At 41.4% G+C, this 11,766-nt stretch overlaps 1 protein-coding gene across 1 annotated transcript in view; it reads left to right on the top strand.

Moving 5' to 3' along the window:
• The first annotated feature begins 1,990 nt into the window (after nt 1–1,990).
• Nucleotides 1,991–11,766, top strand: part of zcchc7 (zinc finger, CCHC domain containing 7) — a 46,009-nt gene continuing 36,233 nt past the window's right edge. Inside the window, exons 1-3 of the mRNA XM_069529749.1 lie at nt 1,991–2,139; nt 6,189–6,763; nt 8,339–8,558. Coding sequence (XP_069385850.1) covers nt 6,284–6,763; nt 8,339–8,558 — 700 coding nt within the window. The 5' untranslated portion in view covers nt 1,991–2,139; nt 6,189–6,283. The remainder of the gene's footprint in view (nt 2,140–6,188; nt 6,764–8,338; nt 8,559–11,766) is intronic.

Raw genomic sequence — 11,766 nt, 5'->3', positions numbered from 1 at the left:
CAATGCCGATGCCTATAGTTGGTTATACAGAGTTCACAATTATTCTCATGATATGGGGAAGGAGGAAAAGATGGATGTTAATGTTACACAGTGTGCAGGAGTGCCAGGATGCCATAATTTTGCTATGTGTTATAAATATGACTGATGGCGATAGCTAGACTGTTGAATTACATTTACATATAGATTTACATTCCCATCAACATGTAATAATAGCACAGGCCTGAAGGTCCATACTAGTCACTCAGACATGCATGCATACACCCAGTGTGCACACAGACATATTCTGACATTTCATAACTAATATTTGTGCCTCATTGAGAAAGGTGAAAATGCCGGGCATCCATCAGACTGACAATATAGTGAATGCATTGAGAAACAGTGCGAGGCCCCGCTGGACCTTTTGTCTGCAGAACGAGATACGTGAGCTCAGAAGTAAAGAAGTCCAGTTTACAATTCCATGTCAATAATGACATTTTATTATCAGAGTATACGTTCAACAATGAGAGAGTGAGAGAGGGAGGGAGAGACATTATGAACTGAGAAATTACCTGATGAAACTGTTTGGTAATCCTACAATTTTAGAAGAACTCCACATCACAGCACAGAACAGTTGGCTAGGATGCCTTTGATATTATAATGCTGATGGGGGATAAAACCAATATTCATGAAACAAGCAGTGTATAGATGCAGACTCTGAACATACCAAAACACCTCTGGAGACACCAAGGTAATGTCAACACTAATCACAAGGACTTTTAATGTCTTCAAACAAATAAAAATTAGTTTGTAGCTTTTTATTAGTCTTTTCATCATTCACACAGAGTTCCATAAATATATGTTTATACAAGAGACACAATAAAATGATGACTCATTGTTGCTGGTCATTTTTGCTTTGTTTTGTTTATTTGCATTTCTTTCGCACACCAGTCGAGGCTCCCACAAACTTTTGATTAATGTGTTCTAACTTTCTGAAGAAAAAAACTTGTGAACTTGTGTATTTGCCCTAGTGACCTAATCTGCTCAGTTATTCACCAGTTAGGGACCCTTGTACACATACTTATCAATAATTATTAAATCAACCAGTCATGTGGCAATAGCAACGACAACATCGGCAACAACAGCAGAATACTGCAGGTGTTCCAGTCCTGTCTGGCACCAACACAAACTGGACTCACAAATCTGGACAGTTGAAGAGTGGAAAAACTTATTCTGGTCTGATGAATCTGAATTTCTGCTGAAGCTCTGTGGTAGCAGCAAAATTTAATGTCAGCTGCATGAATCCATGGACTCAAGCTGTTCTCTGTGAACAGCCCTGGCTGCTGGTGGTGTAATGGTGTGAGGAATGCCGGCACACTTTGGGCCCCTAATACCAGTCAATCATAGTCTCAATGTCACAGACTCTGAATATTGTTGCTCACCATGTGCATCCTGTTATGGCCACAATTTGACCATCGTTGCATGGCTAGTTCTGGCGTGACAACACACTGTGGCACAAGGCAAAAGTCATCACAAACTGGTATTTCAGTAGAGCCCACCCACCCACCAGATCTGAGACCAGCCGAGCACCTCTGAGATATGGTAGTTAGGCCTGTCACAACTAACACTGCAGACACTTTTAATTGATTTTAGAGGATATCCATCCCACCCACCATTGCAGTCCTTCACTCAGGGCATTGGCATTGAATTTGCTGAACAGAACAAGTATCTTGGAACAATCACTGACAACAAACTGAGATTTAATGTTAATGCTGAGGTAGTTTGTAAGCAGGGGCAGAAACTATTCTGCCAAGCTCTGCAGAAATAATGTGATGCATTCTAATTATCATGGGGCAAAATGTTTTCAACATGTTGTGGAATCAATATTACGTAGAACCGATGTGGTTTTGTACTGCTGTTTTAATTCCATACAAAAGCAATAAATAAAATAAAAGTAAAAAAAATAACAATTCTATTGAATTGTTTTTTGATGTGTTTACTTTGTTACTTTACTCTCGACATTTGAGCCCTCGTCTAATGAAACCCAGTGAAACGTTATGGTCGACCAACCAATTTACGAAGGACAAACCCGGAAGTAGTTGTCCATCTCCCTCTGGATGGAAGAAGCAGGAGCAGCCAACCTCTCCTCTTTACCTCACAGAGGTGAGCTCCTGTTTTCTGACACTTAATCTGAACCCTCTTCAGTGAAGTCTGGGACTAAAGCGACTCAGGCTCCGCGTGTTTCTTTCATTTCTTTCGTGGTTCAACTTCAATTGTTTACATCCGACCGGCTGCTCAGAAACACGTGGACACACTGGAGGGTCACATGCTAACCTCGGCCTGTCGACATGTGGGAATAAACCGAAACTATCGCTGCTCTGGGACGAGTTTTGAGTTCGTCTGTGTTTCGGGGCGAAATGATGTTTAGACGCGTAACGACGGATTTACACGGAGCTAACGCGAGCCTCGGTTTGCATGCTAGCTGGTTAGCATTAACCTAGCTGCAGCTAGCACCAGGCTAACTGCAGTCTGAGTTAATCATTACTTGAGTAACACAGGGAGATTTCTGCTATTTGTGTTGTTGTGAACCAGTGATCGGTGTCCTCCGGACCTCAGTCTGTCCCTTTACTCAGTCTGTGTTCTCTTGAGCAGCCAAACAACAGAACACTGCATCTTCAAAACAATGCATTTATCCACAAGTCTCCCTGTCACCCCTCCTGATGACTGACACTCAAACTAGACTCTACTGTGAATCAAACATACACTGTACAGTAGTGCAGGTTAATAGGGATTGCCAGCTGATGTCACAGTGTGCATTCAATGTATGAATAAATGATTCAATAGTTGGATATAGAACCGATTGTATCTGTTTTCATCTGTATTGATGTGAAGAAGAGGCTTTGTCATCAGAGGTGTCCGCTCTCCAGAAGAAGTGGTGAATCATTGCACATGATTGTGATGGAAGCTGACAGGAACAAAGTCCTGTACTGTTCCTTGTCACACTGTGAGCTCCAGAAATCTCCTACTGAACATGCTCTGCTTTTTGACCAGCTAGCTGTGGAGGGGATGTGACATGTTCCGCATGATGTTCAACAGTTTGTTGTGTCACTGGCTCTGATGCAGTGAAGAACATTGCACTTGTCACCACAGGCTGGTAAAAGATCTGGAACTTCTTAAAAGGAGATAAGCTGCTTCATGAAGTAGCATCTGCTCTGTCCCTTCTTTTAGACAGCATCTGGGCTGCTTTCCCAGTCTGGACTATTGCTCAGGGGGACTGGACTCCATGGATTTTGTATCCCTCCATCTCTCCAAGAAAGGAAATGGTGTTTAAATCATTCCTTTTGAAGAGGTGACATTAACATCACTGGTGGTGACATTATGACTCTGTCATAAGCAGCAAACTGTAGAAACAACACACTGATGTAAAAGTCAAACTGTTAAAAAAGAACTGAGACGAAGTAGAAATACAAGACTAAATAAAGCACTTGGTTGTAAAAGATGCTGTAACAAGTAAAGCAAACTCTTCTGAAATGAGCCAGTAGCTGTTTCATTAGGTTGGGGGATCTTGGCGGTACGGAAGCAGCTTCAGAATGTGGAGAAGGACTCAAACTTGAGCAACAGCTGAGGCAAAAAGGAGCAGAGAATATTTGTATGTTATCCAGAGCTGTTTGAATGTGAGAGGTCAGGGTTTTGTGGGAAAGCGTTGTGAATGTGAAATAATAAAAAATTGTACATTACAATTAAAATCCTTCATTTGAAATTAATAGAACAGATGATTTAGGCACAAAATATGCTTAAATGATCCCAAATAAAAATACTCATTATGTAGAAGGACCTCTGTCAGTATTTAAAATTATTGTCTTGTTATTGACTCATTACATACAAGCAATACTTTAAAGTTGATGGTCAAGATGAAACTGCCTTTAACTGCATCATACTCCTTTGGGTAGTTTAATCAATAACATTATATTTTGCGTGTAAATCCTCAATCTGCAAAGCAGCATGTCTCTATGGCTGAAAAATAAATGTATTCCAATTTCCCCCCTGAAATGCAGTGGAGTATAAATGTAAAGGATAGTCTAATCAATGCTGGATGTTTGAGGCCGATACTCGTATAAGTATTCAGGAGGTACTTCTATAATTTACACCTGTGCTTTTTCAAGTGGAACATGTCAAAATGTGTAACACAGAAATGTATGTTTCAGATGTGAGAGATCCAATTTCTACAGATGCAAGCGAGCTAACAGGAAGAGATATGAAGATGTTGAGTACAGTTTGTGTGTGTGGACATACACTCACATATTCCTGAGCCGGGCTTTAATTAGAGCGACTGAAAACACCTTTATTGTTGGACCGTGACTGTCCAGTACTTTAAATTCCACCACTGTAAGACACAGTCATTTGTCAGGTCCAGGTCCATGTGCGCTGCTTAACTTCAAAACTGTCGCACACCCTCACCCCAGGCTCCTCTTTCTGTCCCTTTAATCCCCGGTGGGCAGCTTGTGACTGTCTAGCGTGGCGTTTCAACCGTGTGTGCGGTCTGGGAGCCAATCATCTCCAACCATCATGGCACAGACACGCAGGACTGGACAGAGCAATGGGCCAATGCTCCCTCTCTGCTCAGTGTGTGTCTGTGTGTGAGTGTGAGAGACGGGGTGAGAGAGACAGAGCTTGGGAGAATTAGCAGTCCAGTTTGTTTTAGAGTGTAATCAGTGGATGATTTCACTGTTTCTAGCACAGTCAATCAAAGTGGACCCCAGATTATGTCATGTCAGGTGTATTTTGAAATCTGCACCATTCAGATGATGGACCTGGATCCAAGCTGTTTACAGGTTAAAGATGAGCACAACTGAACCATGCTCTGTTTCAGCTTTGTTAACAAGCCCTTTTGGATTTCAGAACAAAACCGAAAACTGCACCCTTCCTGTAATGGCTGCTGTCTCGTGTCCACTTACTTCACTGCTGTAGACATTGTCCAGATAGTTCAACCAACTTTTTAAAGTTAGCATCGAAAGATTATTTTTGTTATCAATTAATCAATGAGTTTTGTCTATAGCTATAGTTTAAGAAAAGACCCTCACATTTGAGGCGACATCTTTTAAATATCTCGTCTTGTCTGACCTGTCTAAATATTTGATTTACTGTCATGTGCCAAAGAAAAGCATTAAATTCACCTTCATTCACAATTTTCGTTGCAGCAAATGTTTGGCACTTTTGCCTAAAAACAAATTGCTATTGCAAACTATTAATCATCATCACCACTGTTGCTCATTCATTTTGTAGCAATTAATCATCTAAATGAGTGATTTATATTTAACATATTAAGGCAGTAACAGTTCAGATTTGAGCCATGATTTTAAATTGGAGACTGAAGAGACAAAGGTGTTAATAGATGAAACAATTATTATTATTATAGAATTGACTTCAGGATCTACAAAAATCCTGGGTTCTTGTGATTTTGGGGCAAATATTGAGAGCAAACGTGTAACTGAGAGATAGCGTCAGATTTTTATGCGTCTGTGTCAGTGATGGCAGTGCGTGATATATTCAGGTTGTCCGTCTGTTCTAACCATGAACACAGTATCTCACAAAGGTGATGAAAGAAATGTTCACTTGGGCTCAACGATGAACTGATTAGATGTCGATGGTCAAAAGTCACTGTGGCCTCACAAAACATTCTTGGCCACAACTCAAGAATTGAAACACTTATTATGACCTTGTTTGACACAAATTTCTGATAAGATGAAGTGATGAGGTAACAACATTAAATATCTAAAAGGTCAAAGGTCAACATCACTGTGGTCCGAATCTGCAAATTCACTTTTTAAAGCAGTAACTCAAGACCATAAGGGAAAATTGTGTTTCCTTCAATTTGATTGGTTGGCAAGGGTATATAACAGTGAGGCTGTAATTAATACACATTTATAATTAATAATAATGATGATTAATTAAAATACATTTTTTCTTTGGGTTTTAGAAACCTGTGATTTAAATTGTGCTTTATTTTCTGATATTTTATAGATTACAGATAAATTACAGTTAAGATGATGAGCAACTATATTAAGTGTACATTATTAATAGTAAATGGGCTAAACATACAAAAGAGTATTTTAAATACCAGTTTAATACAGTGTTATGTTATTACCTGCATAAATAGTTTATTGTCACGAGTTGATTACTAACCTTTTTTGTATATCTTTTAACCACTGCAGTCGGCTTCAGCCCATGAGTCCACCGTCACCCCTGGAGTGTGTGTGTGTGTGTGTGTGAGTGGATGCTGGTGAGTGTGTGAGGGTGTTTTGGGGTGATGTACTCTCCATATCAAGACCGTGAGGAGTTGGAGGATGATCTCTACCAAGAGGAAGACAATGATGACTCGGATGGGTCGGAGGCCCACAGCGAGGTGGAGTTCCGCCTCTACAGCCAACTCCACTACTCCTCAAATGCTGGGGAGATGGAGGAGCAGGAGGACAGCGGTGAGACGCCGGAGGTGACTCTAGATGCTGACGGAGAACTGGAACACACAGAAGATTTTGGACTTCCTTCATCTAAACAACGACTCCTGAAGAAGAAGAAGAAGGTGGGAGAGAAAAATGATAAGCAGAAGAAGGGGAAGAGTGATCCTAAAGGTCAGAGGTCATCATCAGTCTATGAGGAGGTCATCGTGATTGACTCCAGTCCAGATGTTATCTCCATCTCCGAGGATGACACTGCTGACGATGACGGCGTCTGTATCATGAAGGGTCAAGGTTTTCACCGGCTGCAGACGTCCACCCCAGCACAACAGGTACAGGATCGATTGAGATGCTTGATTGCTATGTATGTAATTGTCTTTGTTTACAGTCTTGGTCATATAATTATTTTCCATCAGTTAAAAATTAAATTAAATATCTAATTGATTTTACAAACCTTATAAGAGTAAATTATTCAAACACCTGTTCAACTGTACATTTGCAGAAAAGTTCTCAGACTTCATCATCACCCCAATGTTTCAGCCACAATTTACTCATTGGACTAAAGGCAAGTTATTAAGAAGCTTGAAGTAAAGCTGTTTCTAAAATGTAAAACCAAATCAGTCATGTATTCCAAAAATGTTGTTGACATTTTGGCTGTGACAGCAACCCCCCCCCCCGACTCCCATACCGGCCCATCCTCCCAGCAGTGACTCCACATCAGTATTAAGAGAGAGGAAAAGAGAGGATTAAGAAGAGATGCTCATTATTTTCTCTGTTTTTACATCCTTTTGAAATTTTACTTAGTTTTTAAATTTTCGGGATACGATTAATTTTTATGAAGGATTAAAATTTTAAATGTGTTCCCAGGGAGATATTTGACCTTATAATGACTTTTCTAAAAATCACCGAAGATGCTTATGAAACTTTGTTTTGTTTATGTTTTGTTTAAGATTATGAATAACTTCTAATCCTCTTTTCAATGTAGTATGTTCTGCACAGTAATAAAAAAGAACTAATAAGATTAATGGTCTAATCCAAGTGAAGACCTGCTCCTCTTTAGGACTGTGTCCTTTAGATCATACCATCAAGTGTAAGTGTTAAAGCTGATGCCTCATTCTCGCAGTTGTGGCTGCTGATTCATTCTTTCCTGCTAAAGCTACTTTTACATAATATAGATAGAGGTAGAGCTGGAGAAAAATCTCTTACCTTCATCAGTGCACTTTGACTGATGGGAGTTATTAAAGGTTGAGGGCCTTTTTCTGCACCTCTGTATTGTAAAGCATGAGGTCAGACATATCTGAGTTTACCAGTCATCAGAATGTAATTTTGTTGCTCCTCTGCAGCTCTGCAAAGAATTGCTGTCTGCAAAAGCAAGAGAGGAACTCTCATGTAACTTTGAGTTATGTAACTCAGACTGCTGTAACCTAACTATACCTAGATAAAGTCAGATTATAGTTCTTACTTTAGGTCCTGTCCTTCACTATTCAAATTGGATGTTTGTCAGAAAGGGGTCTGTTAATGTCCAGGGGAATGATTAGTATCTATGGCCTTATATGTTGTTTTAAGACAGACTTTTTGAAGTTCTGTTTTTGACCAAATATTAGCCAGTAGGCCACTTAATGTTCCCTGTACTCTTAATTAACAGTGATGAGTGCTACTTTGTCAAGCTACTGTCCAGTGGGCAGTTGCAGCTAGCTGACTCAGTGGTGACATGGTAGTGAATGACTTTCTGCTTCACCAGAGCATAGACCAAGTGCGTGTGCGTGTATCACGCTGCAAAAAAGGTTCATGCGAAACAGTGGCTGAATGGACTGTTATATTGTTTTGTTCTAATTAACAATGGATGCATATGGTGCAACTGAAAGTTTTGTATTGACATCGACAATATGGTTGTTGTTTGGATTTAGGAGGGCCAGAAACGGAAGATGAGTCTCGATACGCCAGTGAGCATTGACTCCAGCAGCTCAGAATCGGATTCAGAAGAGTCGGAGTCCAATTCTGAGTCTGATTCTTCAGATTCATCGGATTCAGAATGTCTGGAGAACTGGATGATCCTGGGCCGAGGGAAGCAAGTCGAAGACCAGTCCATCTCACTCAACCTGGAGGGAGGGTCTGACGGCAACACAGGTGTGTCTTTGTGTACGTGCGTGCACTGTAGAAAGCTTTGTGATACGTTTCTGTGCATTTGAAAGAAGCCGTGAGTAATTCTGCGAGGTCCAGCTCATTCAGAACACTTGTCCAACGTGCAGCACGTTGATAAATGTGGTCTCAGTGCTGAGCTGCACTGGGAGCAATCTGTGTGCGTGCATGTTTGTATGTACATACGCAGCATCTGCATCTGCATGTTTACAAATTTGTAAGCTCTTAACATTCCTGGCACTGTCTGCCCAGTCGCTCTCTTCTCTGATCCATCTTTAAGTATGTTTGTGTGCATTCTGTATTGATATGTGCGCGCAGGTTTGTGCGAGTGTGAATATTTGTGTTTATAAAATATTCCCCTTCTAATCAGCATGCATGTGTACATACACACACATACCAACAGTTATGGCGCTAATGCCATAAACAAACAAACGGAGAGACAACAACGCAGGAGGAGAGGGAGGGGAGGTTGGGAGAGATGGGAGTAATCAAAAAATGAATAAAAATGTTCCTGGCAAATCTCTTCAGATCTACACATTATCTTAACCTGCAGCCTCAGCAAACCTCTCCAGCTTCTCTCCAGCTCCCCCCTCCTCCTCCCTCCTACCTAAAGCTCACCCATCTCATTCTTTTATCCTATTTTCTCACTATTGTGCTCTCTCTCCCCGTCTCCCTCTCTCTGTCTCTCGCTCGCTGTTTCTTCCTCATTTGAATTTCCCTGGGCTGATGTTTCTGCAAGAGTGCCCACTGCCTCCTTGACACACAACTGGGCTAAAGGAGGGGGTCTGGAGTTGGTGGGAAGGCTTGAGGTTTTTGGCCTGGTTTTTTGGAGGAAAGGAGGATTTTAGGTCTCTGTGTCTCTTTCTCCCTCTCTTTCGTCTGGCTTCTCTCTGTGATCTTTGGAGCTTGACCTCATGTCTGCACATGGGGGGCCATGGGTGTGGTGTGGAAGGGGTCTTAAAGTGGGAGGGATGGGGGAGGATTTTTTTTCATTAAAAAAGGAAATGAAAGCAAGGAAATTTTAGGGAAGAGCCTCAGCAGTCCTGAGCTGTGCCCCAATTCTACCACACACTCATTCTAAGGGGATTTTAGGTGAAAAAAGGGGCAACATAATTTTTTTCTTACTGTTATAAATCTCATAGAAATACCAAAACCAAAAAGTAATTGATTCTTAAAAGAATTGTCTGTGAAATCTGGAATAGCTTACAGCTCTGTGCCTCAGTGTGGATCATTGATATGTTTTAATTGTTTCATAACGTGACATTATTTCATTACAATTAAATATAATTTATTTTGAGTCCGGCGTGCTGCAGTAAATACCCACGAAGCACCGAATATGTATTAATCCGCTGGTGAAAACAGTCCCCAAGTCGTGCACCATTCACCCCAGCTTACCCTGGTTGAAGAGCGTTTGTTAAAAACACTTTACCCAAAAGTGTGAGCCCTTTTCTGGAAAAGAAAGTATATATTTGTGACCTGTTTTATAAGATTTACTCCTTAAGGTTGAGGGTAGGAAAGTAAGAAAGTTTGAATGGCTTTTGTTCACAAATTGTTGGTTTTAGTTTTTTTCATGGTAATTATATATATAAAAAGGAACAAAGATCACTTCTGCCAAATTCACCAAAAACAGTGCACGTCTATTAAATAAACCACAAAATCAGTTAAGACCATATACTTCATAATGATGAGGTTGTAGAACTGGGACACAGTTTTGATAATCTCTACTCTCTGCTGGTGGAGAGTTAATATGGTTTGAATTAGATCAAATATGAATATGGTCTGAATTAGATTCCCTTTTATTTTGAAAAGAATTGTAAGATAAGTCCAATGTGATGAATTTGACAGTAACCGTTACATCCACAACCTATAGGCCTGATGGATGAATGTAAAGATTGTTTTCTGTTACTGGCCATGTTGTGTGTCGACTCTTGCCTCGCTTGCCTTTTCACCTTTAGTGTTTGTTTGTGTGTGTGTCTGTGTGCGTAACAAGTTCGCGCAGGAGTGACTAATAGTATTTGTACGGCAAAACCCCATCTCAGCATCACCATCAAATCACATTCACTACACTTAGTCCCCCCCTCTCCCCCGCAGAAATTGAATCCCTTCATCCTCTTTCTCGGTCTCTCCCTCTCTCCCCTACATGGTGTCACTTGTTCACATACTTTTAAAATCTAATCTTTTCTCGCTCCCTCACAATATGGTTTTTATCAAATGCATGGAGACACATACACACACATGTCACAGCCCGAGTGGCTATCTTGTCACCTGGCTGTAAAGAGGCAGCTGCTGGTGGGTTAGATCTGTAGAGACACTGGATAAGGAAAAGAGAAAAGATAGTAGAGAAAAGGGGGATGAGCGAGGGCCGTCTGCCTGTCCGGCAGCCATGCAGCAGCAGCGAGATGGAACAAGAGAGGAAAAAGCAGGGCTTCCCAAAATCCAGCTCAGTGCCTCTCCCACCCGGAGAGGTGTGTGTGTACATGCCTGTGAATGAATACGGGGTGTAGGCGGGGTTCGCTGAAGCTAAACTTGAATCGTAAGTGGTTAAACTTCACTCAGTGGTCACACTTTTTCTTTTTTTTTCTCCTTTTTTTTGTCCCCTCGGTCTTGGTCAGTGCTCACCAAACTTTGCTCGAGGCTTAGAGTCAGCTCTGGCTCACTATCAGGGTGGCCGATCACATCAGAGTGTGTGTGTCTGTGTGTGTTTCACCTTCGAGAAGAAGAGTGTGTTTGTACCGTAAGGTTAGCTAGCTCTCTCTCAGAGGAGGAAGGTAAGCACTTCCCCTTCTCTTCTCTTCTCAAGAAGCTGTGGTACGAGTGTTTTCTCTCTGTAGATTCATGTGTGTTTGCAGACCTCAGCTGGCCTTTGTATCATTGTAAGTTAAATACCACTGTACAGTACAGACAAAGTGAAATATGGATTTAGTTTGCGCTTGTGTTTGTGGCTCTGATTATGAGTGTGTGTTTATGTTCAGGGAATCGGGATTATAAAATGAGATTACAGTGGCATGTTGGGTGCCACACTAGGCCTGTGTGTGGGTGTGGGTGGGTGTGTGTGGGTGTGTGTGTGTGTGTTGTGTGTGTTGTGAGTGTGTGGGTGTGTGGGTGTGTGGGTGGGCGGGTAGGCACTGCAGAAGGGAGGCATGGATAGGATCAGCTCTTATCTTGGCTGCCCAGTGCCACACGAGGTGTAACGCCA

This window comes from Paralichthys olivaceus, chromosome 8 (genome assembly GCF_024713975.1).
Source record: "Paralichthys olivaceus isolate ysfri-2021 chromosome 8, ASM2471397v2, whole genome shotgun sequence".
In the NCBI taxonomy this organism is placed as follows: Eukaryota; Metazoa; Chordata; class Actinopteri; order Pleuronectiformes; family Paralichthyidae; genus Paralichthys; species Paralichthys olivaceus.
This window is presented reverse-complemented; position numbering and strand designations above follow the sequence as displayed.